The sequence below is a fragment of the Podarcis vaucheri genome, assembly GCF_965113315.1.
Source record: "Podarcis vaucheri genome assembly, chromosome: 5".
Lineage (NCBI taxonomy): Eukaryota > Metazoa > Chordata > Lepidosauria > Squamata > Lacertidae > Podarcis > Podarcis vaucheri.
Genome location: NC_138763.1, coordinates 45,038,778 through 45,059,228, shown reverse-complemented (window position 1 = coordinate 45,059,228; position 20,451 = coordinate 45,038,778). Strand labels below are relative to the sequence as shown.

The 20,451-nt window shown below is 45.0% G+C and overlaps 1 protein-coding gene across 1 annotated transcript; it reads right to left on the bottom strand.

Moving 5' to 3' along the window:
* Window positions 1-14,006: 14,006 nt before the first annotated feature.
* Window positions 14,007-20,201, bottom strand: NPM3 (nucleophosmin/nucleoplasmin 3). Its single transcript, XM_082223475.1, has 6 exons — window positions 20,015-20,201; window positions 18,261-18,346; window positions 17,690-17,809; window positions 16,809-16,902; window positions 15,709-15,860; window positions 14,007-14,899 (listed from the first exon to the last, which is right to left on the bottom strand). The coding sequence occupies exons 1-5, from the start codon at window positions 20,088-20,090 to the stop codon at window positions 15,727-15,729; spliced, it is 510 nt and encodes a 169-aa protein (XP_082079601.1). The 5' UTR covers window positions 20,091-20,201; the 3' UTR covers window positions 14,007-14,899; window positions 15,709-15,726.
* Window positions 20,202-20,451: the final 250 nt, after the last annotated feature.

Here is a 20,451-nt window from a genome sequence, read left to right as displayed (position 1 = left end):
CACCTCTCAGGTGGGCACCATTGCCATTATGAGAGAGCATGGTGAGTTCTGGCACCTTTTTTTCCTAGAAAAATAGCAATACATACAAGGAATCATCAATCACACCTACAGGGCATAGGTTACTCATAGGTTACTCATACCAGTGAGAAAAGGCCAGCAAATAGAACTTCACTTTCATTTTCCAAGAGACTAACAGCACAATCTTATACATACCTACTTAGATGTCAGTCTCGTTCGTGCACTTGCCACATCCATGAGCCAGGAACAGGGCTACTGTGAGTCTGCTCTCCCTGCCTTCCAGGGTAAATATCGGGGCAAAGGGGAGATTCACCTGGCCCAGCCCATCAGTATATGCTCCAGTGTTTGCTTTCCTCCCCCCCCCCACTCAATTTTTCCTGGATTAGACTGAAAGCCTGCAGGCAGACACTATCTTATCTTTTGATATCTGAATAGCAGTTAGATAATTTTAAGGACTTTATAAGTGTTAAGGAATAAGAACAATACTCAGAAGGTTTAGTGGAGAAAGGATTGCAGCCCTAAGCTCAGTATGCTTGTGAAACATGGACCACTTATAAATGCCATCTCCAACTCCTTGAAAGATTCTATCAACGGTGTCTTCAAAATTTTTTACACATCACTTGGGAATACAGGCAAACTACCAGTGTACTGGAAGAAGCAAAGATCACCAGTGTCGAAGCAATGATTCTTCAACATCAACTTCTTTGGACTGGCCATGTTGTGTGGATGCCTGATTATCGTCTTCCAAAGCAACTACTCTATTCCAAACTTTAAAAAGGAAAGCGTAATGCTGGTGGTCAACAAAAGAGGTTTAAAGACTGTCTCAAGGCAAATTTAAAAAATGTAGTATAAACACCAACAATTGGGAAACACTTGCCTGCAAGGTCTCCAATTAGAGAACAGCCTTTACCAAAGGTGTCATGGGCTTTGAAGACACTCGAACTCAGGACAAAAGGGAATAATGTGCTAAGAGGAAGGAATGATTGATCAACTCCAGCCCGAAACCAATGTCCCCACTGTGGAAGGACATGTGGATCCAGAACTGGCCTCCACAGTCACTTAGGGACTCATTGTTAAAACTGTGTTTATGGAAGACAATCTTACTTGGCTACAAGTGGTCCCCAGAGAAGAAGAATGTGTATGAGAGAGAGTGCTTTGCAAGCAACTCATGGGCTTGTGTAGCAGGTTAGGAAAAATAAAAGTAAAAATGAAGAGAATATACCACAAGCAGCTAAAGAGTGATTATTCTGAAATAGTAAGAGAAAGGTAGAAATGGGAAGATCTCTAGCAGACTGCAGACACCTGTATTTTCAATTCTTTTGTGGGAATCAAGGGGGGGGGAGAGATATAATATGGGAAAGTGAGATCAGACACAAACCTTTTCCTCCACTCCTGAGTAGGGCTGAGCTGCACAACACAAAAATTAAAAGATCCCATTTTTCTCCAGTCCTCAACACTTGGTGTTTAAGGTGACTTTCAGTTCATTTGCTCCAGGTCAGATTTCCTTGTGTTGTTCCAGCAAGTTGAGAAAATGAGTGTCCCGCTTTGGCTTTCAAACATAAAATTCCCCAGACCAGAGAAGTTCCCTGCACTTCATACAGGGCAAAAGAAAACTAGCTCAATAGTAGAGTACAAGCTTTGCATTAAAAAAGCACCAGCTTTTTGCACCTTCAGGTAGGGTTGGGAAAAACCTCTGCCTGAAACCCTGGAGAGCTGCTGCCAGTCTGTGCAGACAGTACTGAGCTAGATGGACCAAAGGTCTCAGGCAGTTTTGCTTTGTTCCTAAGAAACTTTAAAGGGAGCAAGACACAGAGAGAATCTTCTCACACATTTTAAAAGGCAGAGGATAACTTACCTTTCATGAGAGCAGGCAGGCAGGCAAGACCACTGAACAGTAGGCAGCAACATGGATATGGGTGAACTGGTGAAAAATCAAGTTAAGGGTATGTGACCCCTACACAGAAGAAGTGTATGAACAGTCCATCTAGTTACCTATTGTTGGTACAATAAGCCCAAATCTAGCAGGGCCAGAAGGAAGGAGGATACTACTGCTTGTGGTCAGGGTGACCCTTAGCCCTTCTGCTTTACTGAGAAATTATCCCATTAATAATGTTCCCTCTCAGCCCAGCCTGGGGACCAGCGTGGACTGACAGCTGCTAATTCAGTGTAAATGGCTAGTGATTGCTCAGGACTCCCTTCCCCACCCAAGACCTTATCTTATCAAAGACCATAATTACAATTGCTATTTTGTTTTCCCAGATCAGCAATCAGGGCTTTTTGCCACCTAAACAGCTCCTGTCAGCCTGATCCATGAGTGACAGATAAAGCCCCCCCCCCCGCCTCACTCATTCACATACAGTGGTACCTCGAGTTACAGACACTTCAGGTTACATACGCTTCAGGTTACAGACTCCGCTAACCCAGAAATAGTACCTCGGGTTAAGAACTTTGCTTCAAGATGAGAACAGAAATCTTGCAGTGGCAGCAGGAGGCCCCATTAGCTAAAGTGGTACCTCAGGTTAAGAACAGTTTCTGGTTAAGAACGGACCTCCAGAACGAATTAAGTTCTTAAGCCAAGGTACCACTATACACACTTCACCCAAGGAGGGCACTGCACTCCTCAACACCGCTTTGTTGAAGCCGAAAACATCATCCACACCTTCTCTTTGGCTTCTCTAGATGAAAAATATATATATGGAAAACTTGAACGGAAAATCCTGTGTCAAATTTTCCCCGTCTGTCCTCAAATGGGGATAATAAAAGTGTCCCTCCCTCTTTCTGAGACACTGTAAAAAAAGTACTTTGACCACTGGAAGTTAACTACAGTGGTACCTCTGCTTACGTACTTAATTCGTTCCGGAGGTCCATTCTTAACCTGAAACTTTTCTTAACCTGAAGCACCACTTTAGCTAATGGGGCCTCTGTGCCGCCGGAGCACGATTTCTGTTCTCATCCTGAAGCAAAGTTCTTAACCCAAGGTAATATTTCTGAGTTAGCGAAGTCTGTAACCTGAAGCGTCTGTAACCTGAAGCATATGTAGCCTGAGGTACCACTGTATGTAAATCCTAAGTACTATTATTGCATATATCACTTATTGTGATTAATAGTATTTCGTTTTTCTATAACACACATGACAGAGATAAATGATAGATAGATGATAGATAGATAGATAGATAGATAGATAGATAGATAGATAGATAGATATCGTAAACTTCTGAAGGCAAGTGAGTTAATTCCAGTGGCCTACAGCCTTATATGGGAGATTTACATTGACAGAGTCAGGGACACATGGAAGGGGGTGGATCTTGTTTCTATTGCCACACTTTGTTCATTTAGATAACCAGAAGGAGCGTGGGCATTCCATTTTCTTCTGTGCTGGGAAATGAGAGAACACTCCAAGGACCCCTGCAGTGTAGTGTACTTTAAGGTGACCTCCCATTTTGTGATGGGAGAGGCAGCAGCAAAATACCCCAGTGGTGTGGTGACAGTGCTGCCTGCTGCCACCAGCTGCGCTCTGAATGGCAGCAGCAGGAGGAAGAGTCACTTCCCATATGATCAAGAAATGGACCCAGCAGCAATGGAGGAAACTGAGTTTCCCGCTTACAAAGAATCCACAGAGAGATCTTAGTTTTATTTGTATTTTCCTTGCTATTTAGTTTCTATTTCTCTAGAACATTTGTAGCCTCCTTTATCTTGGAGGCTCAAAGTGGCTCACAGCCCAAATTTAAAATAATCCAAAAAAGTGAAAAACCAAACCCAAATACAACTTCTTGAACTCTTAACTAGGCTAGATGTTAAACAAACATGCCTTCCACCCGTCTATTTTCTTTAATATTTGTAGCCTAAGTACCTAAAACCTCAGACTGAAAAAAATAGTTTATGTTGCCTAAGGTGTAAACATTGTACTGTTCCAAATGCTTATTTCCTACGTTTTGTAGAAACTGACACAACTGGACTGTGCTTTCCTTGGGCACAATTCAGGAAAGAGAGATTATTCCGCACTCTGTTCCTCTCTCCCACTTACATTCAGCCAGGGGATCCAAGGATCTTGGTCCCCTCAATGGATCTGCTTACAGAAGATCTTTCCAAGAGAGACTTTGCCATATTAATTTGCTGTCTTTATTTGTACATGGCACTTCTTATTTGGAGATCCTTGGCAGAACAGATAAATTTCCTAACACTGTACGTACAGAAGCCACTCTTGTCGTTAAGCCAACCTGTGTCCACAAGGTGGCAGTCTGAAGACACTAAACCACATTTGTTTTAACCTCTGTTTTACACCCCCACTCTTTCTTTCGAGAGATGTTCCTTGACCACTCAGCGATCATATTCCTTAGTCTTGTTTTCGGATTACATTTATCCAAAGCTGCTTTGTATCCATTTGTGTTTTTTTAACTTCAATTTTCTTGATTTTTTTTAAACACCCAAACCCCTCCTTCCTTAAAGCTCACCTCTTTCAGCATACATACAGTGGCATAGCATGGGTTGTCAGCACCCGGGGCAAGGCAAGTAATTTGCGCCCCCTAACCTGTGGATTTGCGCCCCCTAACCCTAACCCCCAGATGTTGCGCCTGGTGCGGCCGGCCCCATCTGACCTCCCCACGCTACGCCACTGCATACATACGCAGCTAAGTTTTAACTTGCATCATCCTTTCTCAAGATAAACTTTGCTTTTGAAGAAACCCTTGTTTCTGGTGCCTGTTCCAGCTGTTGATTTTCCCCCAAGGCAGAAACCATGGTGTTGTAAACCTCTCTCTATGGGACCAAAGCCTGAGGTGAGAACAGCAGCTGATAAAAGAAGGCAAACTACCATAGGACAATTCAGTGTGGACCCTTGGGCTAGCTGCCCTTAGTGCGTCAGAGTCAGACCCCTCCTTCTTGCCACCATCAACCACCTGCCCTCTGGCCAGACTGGCCCCAATCTGCACAACTGCTCACAAGGAGAAGGCAAGAGAAATGGAGGAAGCTGCTCCGTCTCCTTACTCTGGTCACTGCCTGCATTCTTGGTGAACAGGCACTGATAGCAAAGAGGAAATTGAGGAGGAGCAAGAGAGTGATACTTTGGGGATCAGCCATGGGACCCCTGAACTGGCGGCATGTGCCCAGTAATGCTGACATCTGACATCAGCCCTGCTGCAGCCTCATGATTATATGTTACACAGGCAAAAATGGAAAAGCTATATACTTAATACAAAATGAAAAGCTTTTCAAAACAAAAACTTAAGACAGTCCAGTTCCATTATTCTGGAACAGCTGGTTCACTCAGGATATGATATCTCAAAATGGATGTTGGCCATAAACCATAAAACACTTTCAACTTTTGAGCACCATTTTGAGACCTTGCTTCTACTCCCCACCCACCATGGGTGTGGTCCCTTCTTTTTCCTATGCTTGACATCCAAGCTGGTCCATGTGCAGCTGATACAGACTTCCCCTTCCCCTTTTCCTCCTGCCCCCCTTTAATGTTTGTCTGTATTCTGTGAATTCTGTGATATCAGAAACTCATGAAAGGGGCCCTTGGCCTATGCTTGTTTAAACTGGAGATGCCAGGGATCGAACCGGAGACCTTCTGCCTACAATGCATTTACTCTACCACTGCGCTGCAGGCACACCCTAGGGAACCCTAATGCAATGCAAATTCATTTCAGACCCCGTTTCTGTTTGCTCAATGTGGATAGCAAGCTTCCTGTTGTTCTATTAATTCTTCATAGGCCATATGATGTCCTCCTCCAAATCACTGCCTTCTCACACTTTCCCCTGCCTCCATCTGGATTTTCTCATTACAGGGACACTCCAAAAAGGCGAGGACTAACAGGTCCAAATAAATATTTTAGCATACCTGTGATTTCTCTTCCCTCTCCCACTTTCACATTTTTGGCTATGATTTAATACTGCAAAGGGAGATGCTCATCTTCAGGGCACTTTAAAGTGTGATCCCTCTCCTGTGGGTTACTTCAAACAGTCAGACATTTATGGACAGCCTGAGCTACAATTTGTGTATCCCCTCCCTTGCCAGTTTTGTTTAATCCTTTTCAATCCTGGTTAGCATCAAGAAGGCTTCACGTCATCTTTAGCCAAGTTAATCCTGGGTTACACAAATAACTTTCTGTGAAATATTTAATTTTCTAGCTTGCACTGTTTCAAGGCCTCCAAGTGCGTAACAATATATATCTATATATATATTAAAGCTCAATCAAAGCACTGCAAAATGAATAAAACTGCTTTGAAATCAGTTCCTGGAGGGGATAATCACCCACTACTTGCTCTGGTAAACCCAGTGGTGTAGCGTGGGGGGTGCAGGGGGGGCCGGCCGCACCGGGCGCAACATCTGGGGGTTAGGGGGCGCAAATCCACGGGTTAGGGGCGCAAATCCACAGGTTAGGGGCGCAAATTACTTGCCTTGCCCCGGGTGCTGACAACCCACGCTACGCCACTGGGTAAACCACTGCATCTCCCCTTTCCCACTGCTAAACTAAGAAACTTGGAGAGACAACAATGAAAGTTCTGATTAGATGAGTTTCAGTTTTGGCCCAGATCAATGCAATTTTATAGGCAGGTGTCTATCCTTCTCCTTTCCTAATTGGGAGGGAAGGGTGGTAGTTGGGAAACAAGGAGTTACAGCCGCTCAACCTAGCCCCCAAATCCACATGCTTAAAGCTCTCTGGCCAAAGGCCATCCCGATGTTGCATCATTGTTCTCCCCTCTCTCCCTGCCTAGACCTCAGCCCCGTAAAAAGCTGGAAGGTGTGGCAATGGAAGGTCTCAGCAGATTTATACCTTAAGCAAGGAAGGTCCTTCAGCCCCCAATGGCACTTGGCCAATGAGAACAACAGAGTTCACAGCACATCTCTGCAAAGGGGACCCATATTAATGCAGCCTTACAGTGACAACAACACCTTTGCCACAGCTGGGTGACTCTCTTGCCCCAGGCGAGACTGTGAGACCCAATTAACATCCCCTCTCTCCCAGGCTCAGAGAGCTCCCTAACCCAGCTTTCCAGGGCAGGTTCCATGGGAATGATTTTGTTGTTTATACCCACAGCACAAACCTGGCCTAGGGGCATCAGCAGCCATGCATGGGAGCTGGCCTTGCTTGCACTCTTTGATGATCAGTAGCTGAACACAAAAGCTGCAATTCCCAGGTAAGGCATCAGCAGAAGCGCCTTGCTCTCTCTCTCTCTCTCTCCATTCTGGGCTCCATTCTGTGTTGTAAAGGCAGGGTGATGGGTACAGGTGAACTATCCTAACACAAAGTATCATGAAAGAGGGGTGGGACGTAGCAGCATTGAGCAAGTGAGACGGCGCCCTGTGGCGTATTTATTTAAGGAATTAAATAATCATTTAATTGCACCATTTAATTAAAAAAATCTTTAATTTGGATGCTCTTCAGACAGAAATAAAATAAGGCTCCTGGAGTGGTTTACAAATTACTAAAAAGAACGTAACAACCCTGCTGGATCAGGCCAATATCCCATCTAGTCCAGCATCCTGTTCTCGCAGTGACTGACCAGATGCCTGTGGGAAGCCTGCAAGCAGGATCTGAGCACAACAGCACTCTGCCCACCTGCAATTCCTGGTGTCCAGAGGAAAAGAAAGACAGTCCCCTGCCCTCCATCTATTTATTGAACTCTCATCCTGATTTGCTTGCACAAACCTCACACGGAGGTTAGCTCGTATCTGGATTTTATTGAGCATCTGATCTCATTTGCTTCCAGGGAGCTTATACATCTTCTCATTGATAATTTGTTCATCCCGCACTTTTTGATGCATTTCCCTGACGCTTCCTGGACATTAGCACATACACATAACCAAACTGCTTTCCCACCCCGCTGCCCCCACCCCCAACAAGGATCCTGAAGCAATTACAGTGGTTTCTCGGGTTACATACGCTTCAGGTTACATTCGCTTCAGGCTACAGACTCCACTAACCCAGAAATAGTACCTCGGGTTAAGAACTTTGCTTCAGGATGAGAACAGAAATTGTGCTCCGGCGGTGTGGCAGCAGTGGGAGGCACCATTAGCTAAAGTGGTGCTTCAGGTTAAGAACAGTTTCAGGTTAAGAACGGACCTCCGGAACGAATTAAGTTCTCAACCCGAGGTACCACTGAACAGAATAAAATAGCAAGATGAATGAATATGTTACCAGCTCCTCCAAAGCCATTCCAACACAGCCTGGCACTGGCTTAGATACACTTTTGGGGCATGGGCTTCTGAAAGCAATTTAAATCCATCTCACAGAATCAGCCCTATCTAAAGCAACCGGAGACCCTCCACGCGTTTGCTGCACTGAGGTGACAGTGTTTGGGTATGGGTATGTCATCAAATCTGGATCTGAGGGTAGCTCGGACAAACTTCAGAGTGCAGGATGCTGTAATTTTAGACCTGTTTGTTTACTTACTAGTAGGCCTAAGCAACCTTTACCACATGGCTTTCAGGGCCTCTTGCCTCCGCGATGGCTGAACTACTGACCCTGAGAGTTGGCAAAACACTGAGATTGCACTCTTGACATCCTCACCTCGAGATGATATTGCTTCTGCGAGAAATATCCTACTGCCCCACCCCAGTTCATGGTGCTTACCTGGATGTCCTCACATCAAAGTGGGGGAAATGCTCAGTGTACATGGGGTGTGTGTGTTTGTGTGTGTGTTTAGGTGGGGCAGTTAAGGTTTCCGAAGCATCCAAATACAGCCTCATTTCAACAAAGGCTGGCTAGCCTCTGTTTTTATTTGTTTTTGAAAGGAGTGGGCTGTGAGGAAAAGGATCTCTGCAATACTGAGTCCATGAAATGTGAGTTGTTTTGGCTTATCCTATTGATTTGGTAGTGCCCCTCAGGGGCTCCACAACTATGATTTACAACTGAGCGCGGGAGGTATAGGCGTGCAGAATTTTGGCATTGCACAGGACCCCACTGAAATTTCTACATTCCCACCTCCATCCCTGCACTACGACTTCAGAATGCCACTTCTCATCTTTCAGGATGCCGGGGTTACAGACCCTTTACATTTAAAATTGTGGGACCACCTTGGCAGAGTCTTTTAAAATGCTATGCTAATCAGAAGCATCCTTCCCCGACCTGGTGCTCTTCAGACCTGAACTATCATTCTTCACCATCACCAGCCATGCTAACTGGGTCTCATGCCACCTGGGACTTGCAGCATCTTACCTGTGGTCGCTGCAACACTGTGTGTTTGCCTTGTCTGAAAATTGCTAGGGTCCGTTACAGCACTGAAAGCACTTGAACGTTTATGTATGAAATTAGCAAAGTTCTGCTCCAGTGTATTGGGGCTGCAAGCTTCTTGGTACACCACTATATATGCCCACGCACACACTTTCCCTCCAGCAGTTTCTGAAGTTTTCAGAACAGAAGAGGTAGTCCTTAATCCTTGTGGATTACAGCATCAGTTTTGAGATTGTCATCAGGTGTGTGTGAGAGAGAGATGGGGGCCGCACACACACAGAGTCTGTGTCTAAGGGGAAAGAATAGGATTAGAGGGTCAGGATAGGGCAATCGGTCCCCCTCTGGAGATGATGCTATCAAAACGGATTCAAATACTTTGTGCAAATGAAAAGGAAGTCCTAGGGGAAGGAGAGCTTGCTGTCAGAGGTTGCTTTTGATAAGCTTTTCCAAGGCAAGGGGGCTGTTAGTTTGTTATCCCCAGGCTGAGAGGGACAAGGCATATATGATGCTCTCTCTTGCTTTTAGTGAAACTAAAGAAACCTAGGGAAAAGAGAACCTACGGTAAGTCAGTGTTTCATGAGTGAGTGTGGGTAGCTTGGTAAGTGCTCCTAGTGGAAATACTACAGCACAAAGAGCTAATGCAATGCCTGGTGATATTAACAGAGTCATACTGATCTCTGGAGAGCTGCCTCTGATATGGGTGGCAATATTTAAGAAGAAGCAGGGCGTTGACATCTTGGTGAAAGTGGTGAAGACACTCATTCTGTTGCTGAACACATTGCCACGCAAAACAGAGCAAAATCCCAAAGAGTGGACTACAGCATTCTGTAATAATCCAGGCACCCCTGTAAATCACTGGGAACTGGATATTAACTGAAAAGCAGTTGGGGGTATATGTCTCATTGTTCCGGTCTGTGCAAAGCCATTCTCTGGTTTTAACCCACGACATAAGATACACCACATGCAGCCCAGTGGGATATTACTAAATGATGCTTCAAAGCGGAGATACCAAAAGCAGCTTTAAAAGATATCAAACATGCCCAGAAGGCAGGCAGAAGAAAGGATGAACATTCAAATCCTTGCAACTCTTCAAAAAACGTTTAACAGGAGCATTTGACAAATCTCCCTATACGACTATGGGTTAGAACAATGAAGGATTCAGAATCTGCAGCGAACTTCTCCAGGGTTCATTTAATGCAATTTTGTGCTCTTTATAATATTGCACCAGTTCTATACTAATGCTATGCCCTAGCACAGCTTTCACCAACCTAGTGCCTTCCAGATGTTTTGGACTACAACTCCCATCAGAACAGCCACAGGCCAAAAGGTCGGAAGGACACTAGATTGGCGAAGGCTGGCTTAGTGGATCTGTGAACTGTACCCTGATGGCATTTGGAGTTTTAAATGCATCAGCAAAAGTTGAACTGTGCACAGCTTGAAGGATCACACCTTACCCTTGATGCAATCACATGGATACTTTGAATAGGGGAAATACGAAAGCTGTTCATCATAGAAAATACATGATGGATAGGAAATATCCTAGTTTTAGCTAACTAAGGTGAATGTGCAAAGAGCCACTGCAGGAGACACAGGAAAGATGCATTCTCTCCCACGATGGTACAAAAAAGAGAGGTAAGCAGGAAGTGAGGTCAGACACCCTGAGAGTGTCAGTCTAGCATTTGAGGAAAGGTGAGCCAAGGTTATATCAGAAAGGCAGTCTATGAAGCATGGGGGTTCCTGTCTTGCTCCGCACACGAACCCTTGAGTCCTTAGTTACAGGTAGGTAGCCATGTTGGTCTGCCGTAGTCAAAACAAAACAAATAAATAAAAGAATTCCTTCCAGTAGCACCTTAGAGACCAACTATGTTTATTATTGGTATGAGCTTTCGTGTGCATGCACACTTCTTCAGATGAGTCTTTAGTATCCAGTATCAGTTCTACTCAAGAGTAGGCTCATTGACATTAGGTCCATTAACTTCAATAGGCCTAGCCTGAGCAAAACTTAGTTGAATGCAAACTTGTGCCATTACTATATTATGATCTAGGGCCTTCCAACAAAAATGTGAAAACAAAACCATTTCCTCACTGTAGCAAAGCAGGATCTGGCAACTTCTGTTTCAGTGTATCTGAAGAAGTGTGCATGCACACGAAAGCTCATACCAAGAACTAACTTAGTTGGTCTTTAAGGTGCTACTGGAAGGAATTTTTTTATTTTAACTATGGCAGACCAACACGGCTACCTATCTGTAACTGTAGCAAAGCAGGCCAAGGAAAGCTCTAGGCACCAATAATGATGGCAAGTCTGCCATCTTGTGGCTGCATAGCCTGTTGTTTCATGGAAGTCCTACAGCTGTTAACCACTAACTAGTCAAGCCTTTTGCAGGAACCGTACTGGGGTGGGGGCTCTTTGACATCCTCTTCTCATCTGCAGGTAGGAAAATCCCCATTCCCTTAAAGAAAAGAGAAAGGCCGGTTGCTTCAGCCACTCCCGGAGATAAATTTTGAACAAAACCAAGAGAGCCAGTGTGGTGTAGTGGTTAAGAGCGGTAGTCTCGTAATCTGGGGAACCGGGTTCGCGTCTCAGCTCCTCCACATGCAGCTGCTGGGTGACCTTGGGCTAGTCACACTTCTCTGAAGTCTCTCAGCCCCACTCACCTCACAGAGTGTTTGTTGTGGGGGAGGAAGGGAAAGGAGAATGTTAGCCGCTTTGAGACTCCTTAAAGGGAGTGAAAGGCGGGATATCAAATCCAAACTCTTCTTCTTCTTCTTCTTCATACCTGAAGGTTTTTCTCAGCCTCTTTACTGCAGGCCCAAAATCCCTTCTAGAGATAGGCAGCTAAGGTGTGCCATGTGCTGTAGGTACTTATAGCAGGAAGGGAATGTGATATAACATCCAACCATCACTACTTCAGGGAGTCCCTAACTAGCCTTCAAGAATCATATTCTGTGGGTGGATAAACCATATTGCCTCTTGCAAGATTTCTCCCAACTATTGGAATTGTAATACTTAGGAGCAAAACTAGACATTTGCAGGATATGAGTGCGTACCTAGTTTTATTAAATTAGATATGGGAGATTTTTATTGGGAAGGAGGACTTAGAGAGGGGGTTACCTCTTCACTTACCCACCACCGCCAGAACAGGTATCAGCTAATAACTTTAGGGGAAGGTTCCAGAAAAAGCCATAGCTCAGTGGTAGAGTGCATGCTTTTGCTTGCAAAATGTCTGACTTTCAAAATGTCTCCAGGTACAACTGAGAAATATTGAAACCCTGGAGAGCTGCTGCCAGTCAATTTTTTTTAAAAAAATATTTTATTAAGGATTTTCTTGTTTTGCAGAAGTAAGTGTAATGCCTCGTTGTTGTTTTTTTCCATGTAGCATTTTTACAAATCCGTTTCATTTGTTGAAGCATTAGGGGGAGAAGAAAAATAAAGAAAATAATAAGGGGGGTGGAGAGATGTTGACAGTGCTGAGCAAGATGCACCAATTGTCTTGACTTTGTATAGCCCGATAGCTCCCTATGTTGCCACATCCTCACTGGCACCTATGGGGACTTTTCTCCCAAGGCTCTTAACTGCACTTGCAGAGTGGTTGTTCCAGCTTCACTGGGGAGGGAAGAGATAAACTTCCCTACTACCACGCTGCCTTCCCATTAAAGATTGTGCACCCTCTACCCCCGACTAGACCTGCAATTGAGTGGGGTCATACATGCCATGTATTAACAAATATTTAGACTTGACTAAGAGAGCACAGAGCTAATGGCAATTTCTTTCACTACACAGTTAATTCTGTCTTGGCATTACAGTGGTACCTCGGGTTAAGTACTTAATTCGTTCCGGAGGTCCGTTCTTAACGTGAAACTGTTCTTAACCTGAAGAACCACTTTAGCTAATGGGGCCTCCTGCTGCCGCCATGCTGCCAGAGCACGATTTCTGTTCTCATCCTGAAGCAAAGTTCTTAACCCGAGGTACTATATCTGGATTAGCGGAGTCTGTAACCAGAAGCGTATGTAACCCAAGGTACCACTGTATATGTGAACCCACAGTTCTCTTTTAACCTCAACTTGCTTTGTCATTTGACCCCCAGATACTCACCAAACTACAAAGGCACAAGGCAAAAGCAGCTGGAAAGCAAGCCTAACTTTGGAGTAACAAGCCATGGTTCGATCATGTATGGGAGAACCTGCAGTTTTTTAAACAAACCATGGCTTGGTGTTATGAATGAACCAGGCAATTATATCTCAATCAAGTAATATAGATTTTGTAGTGAAGTACAGTATTGGGAAACTAGGTGCTCATCTTTAGTCATGGAAATAATAGTGCTAAGACATTAGTATTTTTTACAGGGCAATGCTATGTCTCCTTCAAAGGAATTCCCATTACTCCTAGATTAGGGGTGCATAGCTAGTCTTTAGTAGTGTTACTTGCTTAAAACTTGCATACTAATTGTGTATTTCTTGGCCATTACTGACATGTCTATAACTATTTTATTAATTCTACTGACTAAAATAAGTCAGTAAAAACTATCAGCTATTTAAATTGAAGAAAAGCAAGCTCCCAGATCTTGAAATTAGGCAAACTGGCAATGCCAAGATTGATGCTCAACGTCATTTATATGTTACTCCGCCAGACAAGCTGAGGGAGAGATCCCGTGTGAAGCCACTTCTGGGAAACAGCAAGAAATCCTTTCATACTTATAATGTATTTCAAGAGGAGAAGATAAAATCCTGTAGCTGGAAAGTGAGCATCATGGTGCTCCATGGCTCTCGATTCCACACTTCCCACCAAGAAAAAAAAGTTCAGAGTAGTCCACATATTGCAAACACATTTATTCCAAAAAAGCAAAACTTGTTAGAAGAGATGGCACAATGTGAGAACAACTATGTCCAAATGTCTCAAATGCAGTTATGATCCATGTCTTACTATTAATTCACGCACAGCTCTTTACATATAAAGGATGAGCTGAAACAACAGGAGCATAACACAGGTTCTATTCCTTCTCCCTGGCGTGGAGTTCAGTTGGAAGCAATCCTTTTAAAAACTCTCTACAATAATGGCATTTAGAATGTGGCTAATGTAATATGAACAAATACATATATGGTTTTAAAATTTGATTAAAAATAAGATCTGGTTTTCCCCTCAGAAACTAAACCCTGCATTGATCTGTCTGGGCACTCCAAAACCAAGAACTAAGGCACACAAGCTTCAAGAGAAGGAGGCTCAGCAGGTAACTAATTTCTTTTATTTCTTTTAAAATGTTTTTATTGCTTTCTGAAGCAAACCAACCAACCAACCACAGACACCACCTTACATTCCACAGGTATTACCCATTCCTTGGGGAACATATCCGTTAAAAAGATGTAAAATGCATAGGGAACATAAAACTTGCACCCCTCTCTTGACTGCCTCACCTGCAGAGAAAACAACCTATCACACATCAACAGCAGCAGTAAGTTTGGGCACCTTTCAAAGTACCAAAAAAATCTGACCAGAAGGCACAACAGGAACCAGTTTTCTCGGGGGGGGGGGGGATGTGGTTGAGGAGTCTTCGGATTTGCCAAACAGCAGGCTATTCCCCCATGTAGTCAGTAGCACCAGTTACGTGTGTCAGCCATCAGATTCGTATAGAAAATATAAGAAAGGTTTTCAAGAAGTTCAGCTGCAGACTAGGAGCACTGCATTTTAGGAAGAAGAAAACCAGCAGCACCTGGCAGGAAGAAAAAGTTCAATTATGTGTGGTGGTGTAAGCGTCTATGCACCCTGAGCACCAAAAGAGGTGAACCACTAAGCCTTCTTCACCACAGCTAGCCACACACAGCGGAGAAAGCCAACTGTTCAGTGATAAGAGAGCATTTCCTCTGTGTGCAGAAGGCCAAAAGTTCAATTCCCAGCATCTCCAGGTAGGGCAGTGAATGTCCTCCTTCTGGACCCCTGCACAGCTGCTGCCAATCACTGTAGTGGTTTGATTGCTGGACCTTGGAGAGCAGGGTTCAAATCCCCACTTGGCCATGAAGTTCACTGCGTGACCTTTGGCCAGCCATTCACTCTCTGCCTATTCTACCTCCCAGGTGGTTGTGAGAATAATAGTATGCGGTGACTCTGAGCTCCTTGGTGGGGTATAAATACAAACAGGGAGGGAATATCGAGCTGACTGGACTCTGCCTAAGACAGCTTCCTTTATCCCTATGGCTCTATTACTTCCTAAGGCCAGAAAATGGATGACAGTGTAGGGCTGGTAGGCCCAGTTATATTAAAAAGCAATTCTGGTGGTATGTCTGCTGTCACAGAGTCAGCTCCTGTAGCTGGAAGAACACCAAAGTAGAGCAAAAACAGCTGGCAATGTCACCTCCCCAATCTTAGCACTGCAATGGCCCAGGTGGGCCTCCTTTTCAACCTGCTGTGCCAAACAGCACAGCCAACGGTCACAGAGTTTTTCCCCAATAAGATCTGGAGAGCACCAGATCGGGGGCATCTGTCCTCGTTTCTCAGCTGCCCAACCTCTCCACAAACACGTACCTTCAGGGAGATGTCAGGCTAAGATCTGCGTTGCTTCTTCGCTGACTTGATAGGAGGTAGCTCCCCTTCCTCCTCTTCCATGGACTCGTCCTCCTCACTAAAATCCTCCTCATCTTCACTGAACTCATCATCTGAGAGGTCCTTTTTGTGAACTGAAAGAAGCAGCTGGAACTGTTACTTTGCAGTATGACCTGGGGAAATGCCCCCAGCCCCTCCTCTCACCATTGCTAGCCAACTCCACCCCGTTCCTAAGAGCGTCTCAAGCAGTGAATTACCTGTGCATGCCAAAGCATCCACACAACATTCCCCAGCTCTCTGCCTTATGCTTCAAAGAAGGGCTAGGTACCATTCCATCATGCACACCTGCCCATGAGATGTGGCGAAGTCCTCCTCACTTGGAGGACGAGCAACCTACACGCAACTATGAACAGAGCGCACCACTGAGCAAAGCCACACATTGGGTGCTTTTGACTATATAAATGACATTCCTCCCAGTAGCCTGTTTTAAAGTGTCCCCCCCCCCCATGCCTCAAGACACCTCAGCAGTGCCTTCCAAGGTGCCCTGGCTCTCCTATGGTTGTTGCTGCTGGTTTAATCACGGGAAGGCAAGTTTCAGCTTCTTTACCCCACTCTAAGACAAGGGAAGGAGGGACACAGGGCAGCTGGAGCTGGGGATTTGCTTTTCAGTGTGACCAACCAAACCCACCTTTTTTAAAAGGAAAGAGTAGGGAGCAAAAGGGAGACCCACTGCTGCAAACTGGGGGAAAGCAGCACGTATGTATTTGATGGGGACAGTTTTTGTACCCAAGTATAGTGACTTTTCCTTCAGGGAGGGGGATTTTCAAGTATGTGGTTCGGCTTGTGTGGCTCACACCCAGCCTCCGCCTTGTACCCAGTTTCTTGTCTTTTACCTGTGGCAGCCATTTTGTGGCAGTGGCCACAACAGTTCCTCAAACTCTGCAATGTGCCCACAGGCCCAAAATGGATGGAGGAGTCTGTCACAGCACATCCCTCCCTAAGAGAGAACACCCACTTCTCTTAATTTCTAGGAACCCCCTTTGCTCTCAGTAGCTCCCCAAATCCCAGTCCAGCCTCCTTACATATTTGGTGTTGTCCTGCAAGGTGGACCGGGCCAGATCCTGAGCGCAGGCGGAACGTCACTGGAGGTTGGAGCTCGAAATCTTCCAAGCACAACTGAGAAAGGAGAAGGAGAGGAAGATGTGATGGGAGGAAGGAATGTCTCCAGATCCCATTTAGAGCAACTAGACTCTGAGCTTTCTTCTTCCCCTCTTGCTTCTGGGCTAGAGAGCCAGGGCACTAGCAAGTCTATTTTCTATTATCCCAGCCATGAAATTCTCACACACAGCTGAATGGGATTTGACATCTTTCCGCAGGGCCTGTAAGGTGAAGGTGTTCCCCCAGGCTTTGTTTGGGGTTCAGTCTGATTCTTTTCTTTCTGTATAAGAACAAGCATTAAAGAGGCCTCCTAGCCCGCTCACAGGTCCTTTATAAGACCAGTGGTAACAGTTGGCCCTGGAGAATATTAACCACTCTCAATTTTACCCGTGGACTGCAATCTGTCCAGATTTTAATTTGTTCTGAACTAATTTTAAGATTTTAATTAATTGATTGCGTGTTTTTATGTTCTTACGTTCTTTGTATACTGTGTTAGCTTTACGGTGTTAGCTACCCTGAGCCCGACTCCGGCCAGGGTACAAATAATAACAATAACAATAATTACTAACAAAAGGAACAAATTAAGTTCTCACTGACACCTTTCAGGTCATACTAAAAACACTGCATCAAACCACACATTTGAATTGATGACCTAAAGGAGCCTGCTCCATGACAAAGATCTCAGGTCTTGCAAACCCAGCCTTCTCCCCCACCATCACCATGTCTTCCCGTTAGCCCTTTCAGACCCTGTAGCCACCATATGCCCACCTCCCACATTGCCCATGCACACAACTGTTTCTTTTACCGAAGGCTGGCACGACAACTTTAGGTTGGCCACTGGCACCACAATCTCCTGGTCCTGATAGTCGTGCCCCACAAACTCCACAATATTGCACTCATCCTTGGCACCTTCCGACAGGCAAATCTTGAAGATGGAAGGACAAAATGGAAAGAGGAGTAAAAACCAAAATATTCAGCAATACTTACCAAAGAGAGAATACCCCCCTCCCCAAACCCCATAAAGCAGCTAGGAGTGTGAGATCATCCATTAACAGATACAACCAGTAGAGTAAAAAACCATAATCTCTACCAAAAGGTCTTCTGGGGAACTTTAGGTCCCGCTTCAAAAACAGGAGCGTAGAAGTCCAGTAGCCAACTCACAGCACAAGACTGGGCAAACTTAAGATTTCTCCTGGTTTGAGGCTCATCCTTCCAGGTAACTAGCAAAGAAACCAAGTGGTGCCTAGTATTTGAAGAGGGATTTGCCTAGGTAGAACTCCTGGTTACCTCTGGCTACTAGCTGAGTTCTCAAATACTAGGTCATGCTAACGGGTCTGGGTCCTGGTTTTCCAAGCTCAGGATGTAACCTCTCTCACCATGTTCAGAGCCAAGATATGATCAGAGTCATCTTCATCAGACACTTTAAAAGTGTAGGATCGGGTACTGCTGTTCAGCTCACATCCTGGGGTGGGGGAAAAGAGAAACAAACAAATATTGCAACTGATAAGTCCATTTTCTAAAAGCAGCAGATTTGCAAGAAACTGAACAACTTCCTTCTTAACCCTCTCGAGCCAGCTATTTGAAATATTTATAAAACTTTTAGAATGGTGTTTTCTTCACATGCTTCTCACTTTAAGCTGTTAGGTATTCAATTTATTCTTGTAGAAATGAATGGGAAAGTGCAGCTACCAAATGCATAAGCTCACTGGGTCCCTTCTATCCTCAGCAATTTCTCAAAAGAGGGCAAGCAAAATAACTTGGAATTCTACCTTAAATCCATTTTTTGTTTGTTTATGCTACCACTAGAGCACTAAATAATCTTCCTGTTTTTGAGGGGTGGGTGGGGAAGATATTCCTGAGTGGACAAAATGCAGTGTTAAGACCCCAGGAGTAATTTTTTTCTCCTGCAGACGACAATTCTGCTCTATGCTTGCTTTACAGAAGTTAACATTTTCATTGTGCACATTTATAACACCGCCTTCTTCTTTGTAATGTCCTTTGTTTGAGTGAGGGGAACATTAGTTACCTTCCATTATTTACTATGAGTTCAATATTTCATCTCGGCATTTTGTGCATGTCCTTATTTTACTTCCCTCCCTCCAGCTATTCCTGATTGACCAATGAAGAAATTAAATTAAGATTACAACATCTGGGTTAGTCAGTGTTTTGTTGGATCCTAGTACCAAATCGATACTGTAAATAAAATAAGGAGGGGATGAGGAGAAGGTGTGTGATTCAAGCTAAGAGGTATTTTTCACTATTGCAAAAGCAGTTGTGCCACTCTGCAAGAAGGCATTTGACCATTTGGAAACAAATCCACTCTTTACAAAGTATTCATATTTACCATTCACACTTTTTAAATCTTCCCTGTGTTTTTGAAATTACCGTAATTGGATTGTCCCCAAAATCTTTTTAAACAATTTTCAGATGCAATAATTAGTTTGTTTTCTAACAAAAACTTTTATTGCTGTCATTAATATAGCTATGAGATCTCATACTGCCTGTACACAGAATTTATATTTCTAACGGTTTCATTTGCTGGACTGCCGCAGAAGGATATATAATCCACTGTGCTATGTTCCCGACGTAAACTAGAAGGGCCCCCAGAAACATTATTTGTAGTCTGATTCTATGTACCCGAAGGCCGAAGCATGTCTCACTGGGCTCAGCGATGCACGTGGACTCCAAAACCCACGTGCGCCGAACTGCTGTTCTAGGGTCAAGAAATATTCGCCGCTCCTCTGATTACAACATAGGCAGATCTTACAGTACGAAAGATCTAATGCATTTTCGGTGGGAAATACCCCTCCTGCTCCTCCAATGTAACGAGCCAAGCAAGCCACGTGGACGCATCTGGGGCTTTAAGAGGCACACGCGGCACCGGGATAACTTAGCGTCGCCACGCCACGTGCTTCCGGGCCTTGAACATATAGAGACCCAGTTCAAACAAATCCCATTAAGAGTCAAGTCTAAACGACCCAGATCCCAGTAAGAGGTCCCTCTGAACCCCCCAAATGCCTTTTCCTGCTTTGCCCCAAAGGGCCCCGTTTCCCCCCTTCCACCTACATGCTCGCCTATCCCCGTTTCCTCTCTTTCCAGGCAGCGACAGGCCAGCCCTCCTTCAACTTACGGAACAAGAAGCTGCTGGTGCAAATCGGCGCCTTGACTCCATCCGCGAGGCACTCCAGATCCACCAGAGAGGCCATGGCTTGCGCCGAAAGAGAGCGAGGCAGGAAGACGCTCGCGCAGCGGAACCACCGACTAGCCCGGCTTGGCTAAGGCCGCCCCACCGGCAACGCGGATCCCTCCTCCAATCGGCGGACGAGGTAGGCGGCCCCTCCGAGGGAGGCGGGCGAGGTGGGTGATCTCGTTTGCTCTGGGGAAGTTTTATCTGCGCCTTAGAAAAGTCTCGTTTTCCAGAGAGCGGTTTTGCTTTCGTTGCTTTCCTCCCGGAAGGAGAGACGGCGCTGTTGGTGCAAGGATCATGCAAGGATCCGAAACGAAATGCGTAGTCTTAGGTGGCGCGGGAGGGTGGGGGAGAGAGAGGGATCGCTCTAGATCCTGGGC

Excerpts from the sequence above, each read along its gene's own strand:
- NPM3 (XM_082223475.1), bottom strand. The coding sequence starts at position 20,090 with ATGGCCTCTCTGGTGGATCTGGAGTGCCTCGCGGATGGAGTCAAGGCG. Across the intron at positions 17,810-18,260 it reads ATATCTTGGCTCTGAACATG|ATTTGCCTGTCGGAAGGTGC; the intron begins GTGAGAGAGGTT and ends TCCATCTTCAAG. Across the intron at positions 15,861-16,808 it reads TGCAGGACAACACCAAATAT|TTCACAAAAAGGACCTCTCA; the intron begins GTAAGGAGGCTG and ends TGCTTCTTTCAG.